General features: G+C 38.1%; 1 protein-coding gene across 2 annotated transcripts; it reads left to right on the forward strand.

Moving 5' to 3' along the window:
- The first annotated feature begins 1,549 nt into the window (after positions 1 to 1,549).
- LOC110696915 lies at positions 1,550 to 18,776 on the forward strand. 2 transcript variants are annotated; one of them, XM_021874243.1, is made up of 7 exons: positions 1,550 to 1,748; positions 1,957 to 2,046; positions 13,457 to 13,849; positions 13,924 to 13,996; positions 14,172 to 14,434; positions 15,736 to 15,944; positions 17,472 to 18,772. In XM_021874243.1, exons 3-7 carry the CDS (start codon positions 13,480 to 13,482, stop codon positions 17,835 to 17,837), a joined length of 1,281 nt encoding a protein of 426 aa, XP_021729935.1. In that variant the 5' UTR covers positions 1,550 to 1,748; positions 1,957 to 2,046; positions 13,457 to 13,479; the 3' UTR covers positions 17,838 to 18,772. The 2 variants fall into 2 exon arrangements, with proteins under 2 accessions (XP_021729935.1, XP_021729934.1); XM_021874242.1 differs by lacking the exons at positions 1,550 to 1,748; positions 1,957 to 2,046 and adding an exon at positions 2,826 to 2,977 and having other exon boundaries at positions 17,472 to 18,776.
- Positions 18,777 to 18,932: the final 156 nt, after the last annotated feature.

The raw sequence follows: 18,932 nt of genomic DNA on the forward strand, positions 1-18,932 counted from the left end.
TTGTCTCTTATTGTTTGCTGTCTTTTTTAAATTTGAAGTTGGTTTTAAATGTTAAGAGATTGATTTTATATTTTTATTATATGGTGATATTGAGTTATTGAGGTTATTGTATATGTCAAATATCTTTCTACTAATGGGTTTGCAACTGGCATGAATTGACTACCTTTATGGGTTCAAGTTGAAAGGAATGGTGTCCTTCGAACAAGTGTATTATTACGATAGAGGGTTCGGAATTAATTAGGAAACTAATTATTCAGTGAGGTCAATTGATCGGAATGCCTAGTTGGAGGCCGCTTCCGATCAGTAATATTAATGTATAATTAATATTACAGCTTAATCTTGACTAAACCCTTCGGATCACACCCAATCGTGTAATCGAACCGAAGCGACGAATTAATCCGAAGGATTAAATGAGTCAATAGAGTTTTTACGAAAAAAGACGTCGGATTCCGAGCTTAGAGCGTCGATGTCGAGCGTCGTAAGTCGAGTCGAATTTAGGAATCAACGAGACGGAAAATTCAACCAAACAACAAGTCACAACATATAGCCCTAGCCTCGGAATGGCCGAGCCATCCGAGGGACTAGGGCTATATGGCTAGCAAAGCTGCTAGCCATGTGCGTTTTACTTGTTTGGTTTGAGTGCTTAATAATATATCCCCTGCTTCTATATGTTTTAGATTTTTTTTTATATTAGTTTTAGGCTTTTAATTTTCGCTGCTTTAATTACTTTGATGTTATATGGGTAATATCATTTGATTTTATACTGTTAGAATCTTTTTGGTTTGATGTTTTGAAGTCTTTTGTAGTGATTCACATTGAATTGTTAGCAACTGTAATATATCTGTACAAAATCTATTCATATAATTCAATTAAGGTGTCTATTAAACATGTATCCAAGGTCTTAGGCTTATTTGTTGGGGTGGGGGTTTTAGATGACTGAAAAACTGAATATTATTGATGAATTTAGGCCTTTAAATAGGCTACAGCTATGCGAGAAAAACGTATAAAACAAAGCTAAGAAATTGCATAAAACTTCAAGGAAAACAGCCCTTGCTAGCAGAACATGCTTATCAGATTTTCCAGCTGTACCACTTGACAAAAATTGACTTAAAACCCTAAAAAAATTTTTTAGTCAATTTTTCTGATATTTTTCCTTAGCACTAGATATCCTATTCTAACTACTGCAACTAGAATCGCCTTAAAATTCGAATCCAATTGGTTGCAGTTTATTCTTGCATTCTGACCCACCCTTAGAACTCAAAAATTGACTTTTACATATATCCTTGTATATGAAGCCCCTGGAATTTATGGCTTATCTTTTGTTGTCTGGTATAATTTTATAAAACTCTTAAAAAAGTGAACCTTATAGGGACCTAAGCAATATAATCTCATTCTAAGCTACACAATCTTTACCAACTTCACTTATATATATCTCATATGCAGCTGCATATTTTGATGTATGTAGTTTTCCTCTGGTCTGAAATTTTGTTCTTTGATTTGGTAAAACATATTGAGTTATAGCAATCAAGTGGCAGACCCACATGTAGTCATTGTGGGTCCTAGGACACTATTTTTTCTGTAAAAAAAAAAAAACAAAAAAAATTCATTCCTGATGTTGTTTGCTTTTTTTCCCTTTAGATCTATTTCACGGTACTCCTTCCTCTCTCTCTCCTCCATTGAAGCGTACTCGAAATTCTCCGGTGAAGGGGCTTCTGATCTTTCTCTCCTCCATTGAAGCAGTCTCAAAGGTTAGATGCTTCTTTTTCTTTAATCATCTAATATTAATTTTGACAATCTAGTTTAAATCGTGTATTTAATTGTCAGTATATACTCAATTTAGGGTTCTTCGAAGTTGGATAATTGAACTATTGGTTATAGATACTCGAAGAAATTTAACGTAATTTTTTGGAATCTAGTTTGATAATTGAGTCAATTTTGGTTGCTAATGTGTTGCAGGGTTTGGTTTGTCAAGCGTACTCGAAATTCTCCATTGAAGCGGTTTCTGACTTTCTGAGCTTTCTCTCCTCCATTGAAGCAGTCTCTAAGGTTAGATGCTTCTTTTTCTTTAATCATCTAATACTACGTATTAATTTTGACAATCTAGTCTTAATCGTGTATTTAATTGTTAGTATATACTCAATTTAGGGTTCTTCGAAGTTGGATAATTGAACTATTGGTTATAGATACTCGAAGAATTTAACGTAATTTTTGGAGTCTAGTTTGATAATTGAGTCAATTTTGGTTGCTAATGTGTAATGTGTTGCAGGAGAGTGGTTTCGGTGGTGGTGCAGGGAAGGGGGTGGCTGTTTCGGTGGTGGTGCAGGGGGAGGGGGTGGCTGTCGGGGCTTGGCTGGGGAGTGGCTGTCGGGCTGGGTGGGGAATTGTTTAATTAATTTGCATGTTGAGTGAGGAAAATTGAAGCCGTAACTAATTAATATTTAAGCAATTGCAACATGTTTATTGAACCTGAAATTGCTATTATTTTCGACTTTGTTGAATTTGGATTTCTTTTCAAATTGATGTTCATTAATTCTGTTTTTGATTATATGATATTTCTGTGATAGTTGGATTAATAGAAATGTTATGTATTTCCTTCGGCTCAAAATTAAAGGAATTGTGTTGAAATAACAAGCTTTTACATCTTTATCATGTTACAAAGTAGTTTTCTTGTTGGTTATCATGGGAGATCAAATGTTGAATGGATTGTTTGATTACTTATCTAGAAAGAGATTTGTTTTATAATGTTAGCATGGATGATATTGTAAATCGTTATCAAAACATGAAAACTCATCGAGAGCAATTGTAATAAAATTAGTACTTTTTTTAGTTGTAATATGAATTTGCATTACTTTATGAAATGAACTTTTTTATGTATTTTTTTTGTTCATTATACAAGCTTTGACTAGTTTTTGATATTATATGCGGTCGATGGACAATGATGGGACAACCTATAAATCAAATTCTGGATCCGCCACTGGTAGCAATCTAGGATAGTTTTGTTCTACTTGTTTCACTATAAGCATATGCAAACCGTGGATATCATACACTTATCTTTAAACCTTTTTCTTTGATTTTTAAAGAACCTTATTTGCATTAGTTAGCTTACACGTTAATTAATATAGAGAAATGATAGGAGCATTTTCTTAACATAATTTTTCAGTAAAGCAACTATTATAAAATATTCTCTAGTCACTACCCTTTGTTAGGATGACAATCTTTCTTCAGCCTTACCCCCTCCCTCCGCCCCTTACTATGTTAGCAAGTTCCTTGTTTTCTTTTTCCAAATTTACCATTAAGCGCTAGGGTGAGTTTAGCTCACTACTCTTTAATCAAAACTCAAATCATTTCCTGCCTACTCTCTCTCCTCTCTTTGATTATATATTACAATTCCCAAAGGTGATTCCCCGGGCTTGTCTTTTAGTGTCCAACTGGTGTCCGCTTCCCTTGCTCCACTAAGGTGTGTGTTGCGGTTGCTGTGTCTTGCTGGGGTTGGTAGCTGCTGCACCTTTTCTTGCTCATCTTTCTTTTGTCTTCTAACTAATTGCCTAAATAACCAGTGTCAAATTCTATGCCAATCTTATTGAAAAATTTGTTCATTTTTTTCTGACACTTATCTTTAGTTCTATTTAGGATGAGTTTTTGAGTTTAACCTCGTGTTTCAAAGCTATTCTTGTGGTGTGGTGCTTTTTAGAGCTTGTTCAAAGCCATTCTTGTGATTTTCTGAATGCTTGATATAGTTGTAGCCCCTGTAGGTTTTTGTGTTATTTGTTTTTTTTTTTTTTTTTTTTTTTTTTTTTTTTTTTTTTTTACCTGAGATGTTATATAAAGGGTCTCTGAACTATATTTGTGCAATGTCTGGTTGTATGCTGGTATTAGACATTATTTATGTGTTCATGTAACAAACTAGACTATTACTCACCATAAAACAAGACAAGCAATAAAAATGCAAACTTTAAAGAAATAAGAAACTAAGGAAGAAGGGATGGATTTCATTCCAGCGAAAACGCCTACTACAAGGGTGACTTCAGGCCACCAGTCTCTAAGGCTGTGACTTGGTGGGCTGTGATGTGCTACTGCTGCTGTTCATTCTTCCTTTATGAGATCAGTCTACGTGGCCTTATGCTCTGTTATTAGACATTACTTTTTACTTATAGGGTCTCTGAACTATCCTTTATTCTATAATGAACTGCTACTGCTTTTACTCGATTTCTCACAACTAAAGCAAGAGCAAAATAAATCAGAAATAACAGTAAAGTAAATGTGGGAAGTTGGGTTGCTTTTTGTAAGATAAATAAAAAATAACAGTAAAGAAAATAAGGGAAGTTGGGCTGCTTTTTGTAAAATAAATCAGAAAGAACAGTAAAGGATACAATTACCACATAATACCTAACTAAGCCAATCCCAAATCCCCCTTTTTATATGAACACAGCTCATTACATTCAGCAAAAAAGGCCAGCTAGGCTAACACAAAAGGCCAAGGTCTGGCACAGATTATTTTTGTATAATATGCTATTTTGAGTTACAATTTTAAACTTTACATGTTAGTTATGTGTAGCGTACATATACTTGAAGACCTGAGTTCGATGCTGAGGCTAGGAAAGACTTTGACAAAAAAGCTGGGGACCGACTTAGGGGTACATTGAACCAAGTTTTCAAACTGCCTATCCATCAGGAAGTTAATGTGGTTAATGTAGGAAGTTAATGTGGTTAATGTGCGAGCTGAATTCATAAATAAGCGTAAGCATCCAGATTTTTTGAAACGTTCTAAGCAAGCCAAACTTAATCCGTCTTAAATACACTTTGTTGATCTATGATACATCTAAGTTTTAATATGAAGAATTGGATAGTGCCACAAAATTTACTAGATTGAGGGATCTTACATGGATCAATTGATGTCATGATGCGTGTGATATCTTCCCTCGGTAGACTATTTGTTACTAATAAACTAAAATATTTAAACAAGTGCTTAATGGTATATTTGTTCTTTTAATATTGTCTTCTACTGCAGCAGCAGCACATACTATGTATGAATGTGAATGTATTTTCATTTTATATTAATGCTAACTCAGATCTTATATATGAATGTGAACCACATGTTTTTACTTTATTTGTGTCATTCTTTGCATAACTATATCTTAGACAACAGTTATATATTTTATTCCACCCTTCCCTTGTGTCAACTTATATATTGTTTTATGTGATATAAAGTGGATAATGATAAGAGTTGGATGCATGTTCAAGGGTTGAAAGGTAGGCTTATCGAAATGGTGTTAAATACTTTCTTGATTTTGCTTTCAAGGACACTAACCCTAGTGCTTGGGATAAAAAGAGGTGTCCTTGTTTGAATTGTCAAAATTACTTTGATCATGACCGAGCGACAATACGTGTTCATCTCCTTCGAGTGATTACAATCCATGAATATTCTATGGAGAGGAACAATCCCTTGACATAGGAGAAATGGGGTGATGAGTTATATGATGAAGATCCTCTTCTATCAGAAGAGATGGCTTCTTTGGTACATGATGCGACAAATGTAGTGCCGGAGGAGCATTTGAATGATGGGGATGAAGGGGATGGAGATTGTTCTAAGATTCTCGATAAATTTCATAGATTGATGAATGATGCAGAAGAGGAGCTATTTTTAGGTTGTCAAACATTTTGAAGGCTTGAATTCATTGTAACTCTCTTACACCTTAAGGTTAGTGGGGGTTGGAGTGAAAAATCATTTAGTGGGCTCCTTAGTGCATTACAAAAGGCCTTTAATTATGACCCAAACTTTCCAAAGAGCTCTTATGAAGCCAAGAAGTACACAAAAGACAAAGACCTTGGGTTGAATTATGCGAAGATTCATGCTTGTGTCAATCATTGCATACTTTATAGAAAAGAGTATGAAAATGCTGATTCATGCCCTATTTGTGAGGAGTCAAGATGGAAGGAAGGTAGCGGTGAATTAGATGATAGTGTTACCTTCTCGTAATCTCAAGGGGCTTCACAAAGAATGCCTAAAGTACCTCGTATGGTTCTTCGCCATTTTCCTTTAGTGCCAAGACTAGGAGCACTGGACTAGAGAAAGGACTAGTTTTCGGCGGCCATCACTTCACCAATAAGCTTCTCTATCTCATCCATTTGAAATTAAGGATATCTATATGGCCTAATATTCACCAGGTTGCTACCCTCTTTGAGAACAATAGCATGCTCTCGGCCTCGGCTTGGTGGTAGTCCCTTAGGACACTTAAATACCTCCGAAAAATCATCAATTGCTGCCCTTAGAAACTCCGGAGCTTCCTCACTCTCCTCCCTTACAACCTCATCTATTTGGTTTAACTCCACTAAAATACCACCTCTCTCTTTGCGCAATGTCTTGATCATTGCCTTTAAGGTAATGCCGGTTCGAGACAAGGAGGGATCAACCTTAATGTGGGCGGTTTGCCCTTTCACCGTGAAGCTCATTTCTTATGTCTTCCAATTTGTGATTACGGCGCCGAGCTTCTCAAGCCATTAAACCCCAAGTATGTTGTCGAAGCTTCCCAATTGAAGAGGGAGGAAATCCTCCATCACAATCACTCCACCCTCTAACTCAAGCCGCACCCGGCGCATTACCCGTGTCCCTTCAGCGCCTCCCCATTTCCCAATGAGACTCCAAAAGTACCGTTCATGAAATGAAATTATGTGTTGCGCCCGGATCGATCATCACCACCACCTCTTCACCATCAATCATACCCTTGATTTCATAGTCTTAGGATTAGTGATGCCGACCAACGAGTTAATTGTAATCTCAACCGGTACCTTCTCCTCCTCAACCAATGGTTAATCCAAGGCCGTGAACTCTTCTTCCTCCACTTTGTCCCCATCTATCCTCTTTTACAAGCAAAACACTAAGTTCCTTCGCCCGACACACATGATTAAACCCCCATCTACCATCACACTTGAAACACAACCCTTTTGCTCTCTTATCTTGTATCTCCCTCTTTATCAACCTTCTTACTTCCCATTAAAACGAAAAGAGTAAGGAGTGGACTTACTGTGAGGTTCAAATGGACCAGCCGTGAGCTTTGAGTGGCCTTGTTGGCTTGCTTATGGGAATTAAAATAAACAAATTGGGCCGACCCACCTCCTTAAGAAGAGTGCTTGCCGAACTTTTGTTAAAGTAAGAATTAGGCCCTGGTTTTTTAAAAGCTTATCCCGACTTCTTCTGCCCATGGAGCTGGTTTCTCTCCTCAACCCAGGTTGCCAGATCCATGGCCTGCTCTAGGGTAAACGGGTTTAACATCCGGATCTCTGCCCTTATATCTTCCTTCAACCCATTTTTGAACTGCCCCTAAATCAAACTTTTCGGCACATCGATGAGTGGCGATGCCTTGTCAATAAACTCTCTCCGGTACTCGGCCACTATGGTGGTGTGCGTCATGGCCAACCATTTCTCGTGAAGCGTACCGCGTTAGTTGGTCGGAACTGAGTGCCCGTCGTCCTCCCACCCACGCAAGGGCCGTCGCTGGTTCTCCCACTGGTACCACCTTAAAGGCATCGTTCTCCATCGCAATCATCGCCGCTCGTAGCTGCTCATGCTCGATCAATTGGTAAAATTGAAAATATTGCTGCAGAAGCTACCTTCGGGATCTATACCAGAAAATATCGGCAAGTCGAGCTTTTGATATTTCTATTTTCCCCGACCACCGTGACTTGCTACTCTCCCAGCCCCTTAGTGGTTATAAGGGTGGTTCCCTCTCCAAGTCGTGGTTCAAGTTGAAGTGTCTCCTCGGCCATCGTCGGTGCTAAAGTGTTGCACCGCCAGTGTCTGAGTGTTGCTCCGCCGGTGCCGAAGTGTTGCTCCGCCGGTGCCGGAGTGTTGTTCTGCCTCGTCTTCCTCCATAACAGGCTGCTTCTGCCTGTCCCTCAAAGGCGTCATCACTCCCCTGATCTCTTCGAATAACTTGTCTTGATTGCTTCTCACCAAAGGCGGCTTGTTGGTTGTGGTCATCCCGGAATAGGTTGAGCCTACCTTGAAGCCGTTGAGCCTCGACTTGTTGCTTGGTGAATTGCTCTGACAATGATTTCAGAAGAGCTTCCACACTCTCGGTGATAGTCTTGGATAGGATGTGCTAGATGGAGTTCTCTCCTCCATCCACCTTCGACACTACCTCTATCAAATGCCCTTTAAGTGCCTTAATTCGCTCTGTGTTTGTTCTAGCCACCATAGCCATTGATACCAAATGCATCGGACTGCGAGCTCCAGTGGGAAATTTAGACAAGAAATAGAGAGAACGAAGATAAGGAAGAAGATAGTTGATTGTTGATTGATATAGCCAAAGGGCTTTGAAGGCTACAAACTACGCTAACTAATGGCTTTAGCCTTTAGGCCATCACTCTCCAACTAAGCTATTACAACTTTTCTAAATGCCTTCTCACTACTTGTTTACTAGTATTTAACATACTCCTCTAATCCTAAATGGCATAAGCCTTAATTGCTACAACCACTACTTTGTCCTCGTCCATAAGCTGTCAAAATAATGCTAATACATACAAGGATGTCATGTAGCCTTACTGTTCTGTTGCTTACTGCTGTTGTGTGTTGTGAACGCCCCTCTGCTGCTGTCTCCTCCTGCTGTATGTGTACACAATGGGTGGCCTTGGTTGGTGCATTACAGACCGTCTGATTGCAGATGATAGGCGGTGCTTCTCTTGAGGTGGGTTCCTTGCAATCGGAACAATTCTCGCCACAAAATGCTCATGAACACCTTGCTCGTTTGGTCACTATCGTCGCCGGAAAACCGTGCAATCGAACCACCTCCTTCACAAAGCAATCCGCCACTTTCAAGGCGTTAAAGGATGCTTTAATCCAATAAAGTGGCTATATTTTTAATAGACGGTCAACCACCACTAGCAGTCTAACACCGAGCCAACCCCTTTGGATAGGGCAGTTCGGAGTGGCGTTGGGTAATGGTGAAACCGTGAGAGGCCACGGGAGTTGCTCAGGTGTGAAGCTTTGTTTGAAGGGTGGTGTGACATTGGTGGAAGACTTTCTACCCTTGGGGCTTGGAAATGCCGACATTCTTCTCGGGGTATAATGGTTGGAGAAGCTTGGTGCGGTCACTACTAATTGGAAGACTCACTAATGAAATTCACCATTGCCGGCATACCGGTGACATTAGTAGGCGACCCCTCCTTAGAGAAAACACAAATTTCCCTTAAAGCCATGATTAAGGGGTTATGCAAGAACAAGGGATGGCTGTTGGTGGAGATCAACCACATTGAAGCGGAGGTAATGCCGCAAGAGGCAACATGGTGCTGGATTTTTTGGAGGGAGTATTAGAGGAGTATGGATGGTTTTCGAGATGCGCGGAGGGTTGCCACCTAATAGGGGTCACGAGCATGCAATTACACACGAGGGAGGTAGCAACCCCGTGAGTGTTCGTCCCTATAGATTTCCACAAGTCCAAAAGGATGAGATTGAAAGGCTCAAACGAGAGATGTTGGATGGCCGGTATCATTCGGCCTTTAACTAGCCTATTTAGTAGCCCGGTGCTACTTGTGAAGTAGGACAGGTCTTGCGGTTTTGTGTAGATTACCGAGCACTAAACAAAGAGACGATGCCCCATAAATATCCCATTCTGGTCATTGACGAGCTATTTGATGAGTTATATGGAGCTACCATTTTCTCATAGTTGGACATGAAGTCCGTCTACGATCAAATTCAGGTAAAACCCGAAGACATTCACAAAACGACGTTCCGTACTCATAAGGGTCACTTCGAGTTTTTAGTGATGCCTTTTGGGTTAACAAGTGCCTCGGCCACTTTCCAATCCCTCATGAACGATGTGTTCAAGCCATACTTGAGGAAGTTTGTGTTGGTTTTCGTTAATGATATTTTGATCTACAGTAGGGATGAGACCAAGGTAGGCTACCTTCATACACCCGAACTCACACTTTTTCTTATTGGCATACAGACTAGCTCGGTTAGCTTGCTCAACACTAATCTCACATGCTCCTCATCATCTCTACTATAGATAAAAATATCATCAAAGAAAACCTACACAAACTTCCTCAAGTATGGCTTGAACACATCGTTCATGAGGGATTGGAAAGTGGCCGGGGCGCTACTTAACCCAAAAGGCATCACTAAAAACTCATAGTGACCCTCATGAGTACAGAACACCATCTTGTGAATGTCTTCGAATTTGATGGTAGTCGGACTTTAAGTCCAACTATGAGAAAATGGCATGCAACTCATCAAGCAGCTCGTTAATGATCGGAATGGGATATTTATCGGGCACCGTCTCTTAGTTAAGCGCCCGGTAATCTACACAAAACCGCAAAGATCCGTCCTTCTTCACAAGTAGCACCGGGCTACTAAATGGGCTAGTCGAAGGCCGAATGGAACTCGCATCCAACATCTCTTGGATGAGCCTTTCAATCTCATCCTTTTGGACTTGTGGGATATCTATAGGGATGAACACTCACGACAACCCTTGAGTGTAATTGCATGCTCGTGCCCCCTATTAGATGACAACCCTCCGGGCATCTTGAAAATCGCCCCATACTCCTCTACTCAATCAATCAATCATAGCCTTAATCCCAAAGTAGGTCGGCTAACATGAACCAAATTTAATTATTCCGTGTAGTCATCGATATGAATCTTCCTCCTCCATCCCTTACGATCCAATGCTTCATCCTCTTGCAAATCCATATCTTTCCTAACTCCTTTCAACCATGTTATTTTCGGTCTCCCTCTCCCTCATTTAACCCCTCTATGGTCCCACTCTTTGAACCGGTGTATCCTCGGGTCTCCGTCTTACATGGCCTAACCAGTGTATAAAAATTTCTTTTAGTTTTTCTGCAATGCCTGCCACACCTACTTTCTTGCGAATAACCTTATTTCTAATTCTATCTCTTAGAGTGTTCCCACACATCAACCTTAACATGCGCATTTCCGTAACCTCCATCTTTTTAATGTGTTCCTTATTAGAAGCCCTAACATTCTACTACTCAACTACTCCTTAACCCCATCTTTTTAATGTGTTCCTTCTTAGAAGCCCAACATACTTAGAAGCCCATACTCCTTTACTACTCCCTCCAAAAAATCCGGCACCTTCCTGCCCCCTTGCGGCATCACCTCCGCTTCAATGTGGTTAGACCTCCACTAACAACCAACCCTTGTTCTTGCACAACCCCTTAATCATGGCTTTAAGGGAAATTTGTGTTTTCTCTAGGGAGAAGTCGCCTACTAATGTCAACGGTATGCCGGCAATGGTGAATTTCATCACGTTAGTCTTAAATTAGTAGTGACCGCACCAAGCTTCTCCAACTATTGTACCCTGAGAATAATGTCGGCATTTCCAAGCCCCTAAGGGTAGAAAGTCTTCCACCAATGTCACACCACCCTTCAAACAAAGCTTCACACCTCGGCAAATCCTATGGCCTCTTACGGTTTCACCATCACCCAATGCCACTCCAAACTCCCATCCTTCCTCTCTTGGCAAACCGAACTCATCTACTACCGAAAGAGACACAAAGTTGTGTGTTGCCCCGGGATCCACCATGACAATCAACTCCTTCCCACGAATGACCCCTTTTGTTTCATGGTTTTTGGGTTTGAAATACCCACCATCGAACACAAGGATATCTCCACGGTCTCCTCCTCCTCTACACTTTCCACACCATCGTCCACCATCTCCTCGGGTTCCTTGGCTTCCATCAACACACTAAGTTCCTTACGCTTGTACCTATGCCATACACCCCACGTCTCATCAAATCGAAAACATAGACCTTTAGCTCTACGTTCTGCCACTTCAAATTCAGTTAACCTTTTGGGTTTAGCAATTGATTAGGAGGGCTGGCTTGCATTGGGCCGACCCAAATTTACCGATCCTTGTGATTCTAGTAGCTTAGGCCACGTTCTTGCAGGCCTCGTATTGGTGGGCAACCCATAAGTTTGGATCAGGCCTCCTGCCACCTTACTTCCTCCTACACTCGGACTAACTCGATCCACCCCGCCAATATCCGAACCCATTTTTTCCTCGATCCCCCGGCATGATTCATGGCCCGTTCTAACGAACCCGGATCCAAAAGCCTCAATTCAGCCTTAATTTCCTCTTTTAGGCCATTTATAAATTGCCCCCTCATTAGATCTTCTGGAATATCTTCTAAAGGAAATGCTAACTTAATGAACTTACTCCTATATTATTCAATCGACGCCGTATGGGTAATCGCAAGCCACTGCTCTTGGAGGGTGCCTCCTTCAAGACCCTAGTCCGTATGTCTGCCCACCCCGTCACCGGCTTTCGCCTATTCTCCCAATGATACCATTGTAGCGCGACTCCGTCCATGGTGACCACCGCCGCCGTCACCTTATCCTCCTCCAAGAGACTGCAAAAATCAAAGTTCATTTTCGCTCTCATGACCCAATTATCGGGGTCTTTCCCTTTGAAGGTGGGCATGTCGAGTTTCTTGTGCTTCCAACGACCATTTTTGCCGCCGTTAAACTGCTCCGCGTCGATCCACCCCCGAGGTCCTCATCTCTTCTCTGAACTTATCATTCTCATTTGCCACCATGTTTGCCCGAACTTCTTGGTCGTTCTGGAAACGGTTGATTCTCCCTTATAGCCTCACCACCCTTCCTTCTACTTCTCTCTCTCCGCCTCGAACAACGCCGTGAACTACTTAGTCATGGCTTTCTAGTCGTCGGCCATGGTTCGATTCATTGCCTCTGCTACTGCACGACCAATGGCAACCTCTTGATTATTTAGCTTCTCTTCAATCGTGGTTAGCCTGGACTTGACTTCCTCGATTTTCCCATCCACCGCGTCTACCCGCTGCATTAGGGTCATCACCATGATCGACTCGCTTTGATACCAAGTTGTAAGAGATCGGGTTTCTCACAGCAAGATTAGACTAATTAATGGCAAGATTAAGGGGAAAGCTTGATTACTTGATTGATTAATTGGACTAAACAAAGGTTACAAGGGATAACTAATCGCTTGAGGCTATCAATCTCATGGTAGCTTTAGGCCACTACTCTCAAATGTTTCTAACACAATTTCTGGATAGTTGACTAATACATTCCACACTTACTTATACTAAGCTTTCTAAGACACAAGAACAACTTAAGATAACACATGTGACTCTTAACACTAAAATAGCAAAACCATACTTAGACATAAATGAAACTAGTTGCTTGCTTTCCCTAATACTCTCTTAATGAGTTTTGTCCCTTCTTCTTTGTTGAGATTGACTCAACTTGTTGTCCTCATCATTGACCCTCCTAGCTGACCGTTGTTGTGCCCCTTTGGTTTGGGCCTCCTTGTGTACACTTTTATGGGCTGGACCGTACCACCAAGTGGATCCATAACACACATTCCTCTCAATATGAATTTTCATTTTTCTATGTGTAATCCGTTGTGTTAAATTATGAATTATCCGCTGTGATCTGAATTTGAACTAATGTATTGAATTCGAACAGGATACGCCACTGCTGTTTTTAAAATGGATTCTTCATCAAAATATAAACTTTTCGAAAGGGGTCTTACAAGTTACAAGAAGAAAAAGAGGCCTGCTGATGCTCTAGAGCTAGTAGCCAAACGTCTAGTAAAATGTTTGGAAGGTACCTCTGTGGACGTGGGCGCTGTGCACGTTGATGTTGATACGATTTTCAATATCTTTACTTCTGTGTTTCCTAATTTGGACGTACCTGTACGAAGAGAGGATAGATTAGAGTATGTGGTAGATAACCTCATCTCTTATAATTTGGTACAAGCCGCCTTGTCATTGACTACTACAACATGTCCGGCTGAATACAAATTTCCTTTCTTAGAGCTACAGATGCGAGTTCATCATAATCAAGGGAATATGGAAGGTGAGTTTATTTTATCTTTGATCTACCTTTTGTTATTGTTGTTGTTGGTGTTGAAATTTAATTTAATTTTATAGAGTTTTGGAAGATTGCTCGGGAGTGGAAAGTCAAAAAACTATTTGCATATGCAGAAACAGCATATATCATGGGGTAAGATTTGTTTTTCTCATTCTTTCTACTATTCTAATTATGATATTAGCCCAAGCCAAGGACTTTGTTTTTGTTTCATTAGTTAAAATTTCTATAAACCTTGGATTTAAAGCTCATGAGCACAAGGGATAATGGCTTATCATCTGATGTGTTTTGTATTTTTTTTTTGCTATAGGACTAGTATGATGGATTCAGGAAAGCTGCAGGAGTCAATTCCTTACTTTACTAAAGGATTGGATTTGGCTGAAGGTAATAGAAAGCAATCTTTGGTGGAAAAGATTCAAAACATGCTTGATAAGGTAAAAAGAATGAAGGATGAAAGAGAGCTTGCACCGCATGAAGCTGTACCAGAAATACAGGATGATATACAAAGTGCGGCACAAGAAGCAACGCAGTTGCTTGTTCAACAACAAGAAGCGGAGAAAGCCGAAAGAAATGGTAATGTGAACTTAAACTAAAAGAAATTAATCAACAATGTTTCAAAGTGATTAAATTGAATTGAATATGAATTGTAAATTTGTAATTTAGAATTGTAAATTTGTAATTTAAATACTTCACAAAAATTGTCACCTTATTACTTCACGAAAATTAGCAATATTTAAATTGAGAATTGAGAAGTTGATATTGTAATGAAAAATCATACTTAGAGATTTCCTCTTTGAGGTTTCAGAAGTTCAGTGAGTGAGAGCTAGAGGAATAAGAGGATATACTGGTATGATATTTCTTTGGTCTAGGACTTTAGGCTTTGAGAAATGAGAACCAAGAATTCCAGATTTTATTATTTGCAAGTGCCCTTTCTTTCTTTGGTTTAATCTGTAAAAGTAGAAACCTATAATGAGGGAAAATTCCAATCTAAATTTTTTACTCTAATACAATTATGGGGGAAAGGAGGAAATGAATAAAAAATAAATTTGACTAGTAGAAGTTAGGAGGAAATTTCCCACCTAAGTCAAATGACCATAGGATTAATAAATTATGGCCTAATAGGAATAGAAGACTACTTGAAGTTAGAGTGAAAATTGTAACCTACATTTTCACTCTAATTTTAGACATTATCGCATATGATAAAAGTAATGATGTGTAGTCACTAGTCCATCTCATATTCGTCTCTAACTCAACTAGAAACTTGAACAACCCTTGATTTTTTCGATTACCACCATGCACCATTATGCATCTACGCAAGATGACATTGTCATGTGCTCTGTGGCAGATTATATTTTCAGACTCCTAAAAGTGCTTTCGAATACAACTGATTTCAAGGTATACGACCTAGAATTAAATTAATCACTAATGTACTAGATTTAATGGTCTGGCTTGAATCCGGTCCAATTAATTCGATTGCCAGCTCTAACTTTGATCATTATACGCCTTTTCGTTATTGTTGATTCTAATTACCGACCAAACTATTAAGATAATGATATGGTGAATTGTTGGAACGGAAACCATATGGTTGAAACCAAAAACAAATTCAACTGTAGTGAATTGGAATGATAATTAATAGTGGTGCTCTGAAAATAAACCCGAAATATTGGAACTGAAACAATTCTGGTTGAGAAAAGAACTGAATTCAACTTAATAGGAGTCAAGTGATTTTTGTGTTTAGTTCGACCAACAACTGAATTGATTAATTAAATCCCGCCTCTAGATACATCTAGCGTTTTTTTTTATATAATTTAAGTGGACAATATCGAAAAATCTCTAGATTACTAATCTTGTTTAGTTTGTGATTATAAAAATAGCCAAAAAACTTTTGGCTGAGGAGGATGCGAGGATCGTTGTGGAGCCAAAGAGAAAAGCTAAGAAAAAAGGAAAGAGCAAAGGAAAACAAATCTTAGTGGTCAAGAAAGCCGTGGAGGTAGAAGATGAGTCGGATGGAATGGTTTTGGAGGAACAAAAAGAAGAGAAGGAAAGCGGATCAAAATTGGTCGAGGAAAGAAGATCGCGGATGGTAGATTCTGTTATTTAGCAATCTATTATATTATGAAAATAAAACTAGTTAGAACTTAGAACAAACATGTTTGTAAGAGCATTACTAACATTGAGTAAATAAAAAAAAAAAAAAGCGAAACTTATTGTGGGCCCTATGTATTGGGAAACTCCACGTGGTGGCCTTGTCACTAATTGAATTCTCCGTTGTAGCCCTAAAGTTTGGAATTATTTTTCGATGTGACCAACTAACGGGTTTTTTATATCATGTTTGAATTTAAAACTCTAGCACGCAAGCTGAGTTGTTTCTTAACACGTAAAACATCATTTTTTTACAATTTTGACGTCAAAACAAGCCTTTAAGTGACACGCAGACCCCCATTACCCTAAACTTAGAAAGTATTATTGGTATGCAAATGAGATATTTTATAACACAAAATAGAAGGCGATTTGGTCATTTTTTCCTCAAACAAATTAACTACATTACCTGTTATTTGCGATTTTGGTTTGCATTCCAAGGTTATAAATTAAAACTCAGCAACATAAATCTTTAGTTGGTCACATGTGGAGGAATATTCTAAACTTTATTAGAGTTATAATGGAGAATTCAATAGTGACAAGGCCACCACATATAATTCCTGAGACACAAGGCATGTAGAACTTCCTCCCAACATAAATGGTTCGTGTTTTCTCTCTAATTCACATTTCCTAAGCAAACCCTTTTCATTTCTTCTCCTTAACAATGCACCCAATGAAAAAGATTCATGTTATTATTTACTTCATTTTATTTTTCTGTTTTTAAAATTATAATTCATACATAATTTTCAAGATAATAATATCATGTGATATTTAATCAATTATTATTGTTGTTACTAGTCACGGAGTACCGTAATTCAATTAATCAATCAAAAGAAAAAATTAGGGTCGGCTATATGAACCAAAATTGATCGTTTCGTGTGGTCATTCACATAGATTTTCCTCCTCCATCCCCTACGATCGAGGACCTATATTTTAACATAATTAATTGTGATTAAAGTATGTAATTGATATTTTAAATAGTTATTTACGAGTAACATTATCAACTAATTTTTATAATTAATCGCGATAAGTACAAGTAAATAGTTTTTGGTTCTTAATTAATTGCTGAATTAAAATACATAAATTTAAAAATGTAGTCGACGCTTACAACCCATTATTATTAGTTGCTTACTTTGAAACTTTGAAACCCCTTCCCTGCCTTTCTATTCTATAAAGGTAGTTTTGTAACCAGTATGGAGCCTATGCTTAACCTTGAATAGAATTGAAATCTAATTGTTTTAGTTTTCGTTTGCCTAAAAAGAATAAAAAATAAAGGGAATTGACGCAATCTCACCTCGGGTGCTCTTGTTTGCACGAACTGTTCTAGTTATCAAACATGCATTTCACTCTTTTTGACCATACTATTCACTCCATCATTGATTATTCCCCCCCTTTTTAATTGGAACGGTAACAGGAACAATTATTTTTGTTCTTTCTTACCAATGCTTTAACAACTTTATTTTATTTGCAGTTTGAGATGACTCTTTATGTTACCATGGAGGAGCTAGATGAAAAATCTTGTATGGGGTCTACAAAGATTAACACTACAGAAGTCAGAAAATCTTTTATTGAAGCCGAGCAATCTCATATTGATAATATTCAAGAACTCGTTCAGTTATGTCTTACTCATGAGAACTTCCTGAAGATTGATCAAAGCTTTAAGATTGTGGAGGATGATAGGCGTATGCTTTTGACAAGTGAAGAAGTGTGCAGCATTGAATGTTTTTTTAAGCGTAAGTTGAGCGAATTACCTCCGCAATCACAAGAATCAGTTGAAGCTTGGTGGGATGCTATCAAAGATGTGTTCTGGAAAGTGTTCAGGTGGATTTTTTTTTAAAGGTTTATGTTGTCTATCTTAGAGATATTGTGTTGGTTTTTAGAAATAATTTGTTTACCGTCACTAATTAAACTTGTATTCGTCGGCTAAGAGAATCTCTACTAAATCTCACACAGTTCCAAATAATTTTCTCCTTAAAAATAAAGTATTAAAATTACCAATTATTAACTAACATTGTAGCATATAGATATCTTGTTAGTTTTTAAGTCTTAAATTAGGTGCAAATTTGTCAATTTTTTTTTTTTTTTGCATGAATAGATTTACTAAACAGTACTTGTAGTAAAAAGTAAGATCAATATTAGATTGGACTTGAAAATGTAATCTGAATATTTACCTTTAGTTACTTGCTTTGTAAATTGTTGATTTGTTTTCACGTAGGCCTTGCTGGTAGAGTAAGCAAAAATAGTGCTTGACTATCGATTTTTTTAATTTTTTTTTATTTTTTTTATTAAGGAATTGAAACTTTTGAAAAAATACAGTAAGTTAAGAATAAATTGAATAGAACAAGTAGTCTGTACTGTTTAGTAACCTAGTACTGATATATGTTATAGGATTGATTTTTTTCACTTAGCTAAAAGGTTAAAAGTAAAAAGACTCTTTTTCTTTAGACTTGTTTTAGTTTAGTCCATTTTAATTCAACTCAAAAGAATAAGATGTCAAATAATACTTGTATGTTTCGAGATATTAAAAGTTCTCCTTTCACTGTAAAAAAAATGTCTCATGTCAATTGCAAGTGTTTTGTTTTTTAATCATCAGGACACCTTTGAGATGGATGATCACTTAGATTTTGCTATGTTCCAATCATATATCTTTTAGTTATATTGATGTCCTTCGACTATGAATTGATTATAGTTCACAACAAGTTCAAGAAATTTTCCATATCAAATTAGAACAGCCCTATATTATAGTTTATGCTCCCTAAGTTTTCTTTAAGTATCCTAAATTAACTTTTGCATTATTTACATACATTACTTTAACCAATGTTTGTACTTTTATACATAAGATAAAGCATAGTTATGAGAATTTGTTATAATTGTCTATGTCAATTTTGTTTAACATATTACTTATTGATAATTAAAAATATTACTTAGTATT

This window comes from Chenopodium quinoa, unplaced genomic scaffold (genome assembly GCF_001683475.1).
Source record: "Chenopodium quinoa cultivar QQ74 unplaced genomic scaffold, ASM168347v1, whole genome shotgun sequence".
Classification (NCBI taxonomy): domain Eukaryota; kingdom Viridiplantae; phylum Streptophyta; class Magnoliopsida; order Caryophyllales; family Amaranthaceae; genus Chenopodium; species Chenopodium quinoa.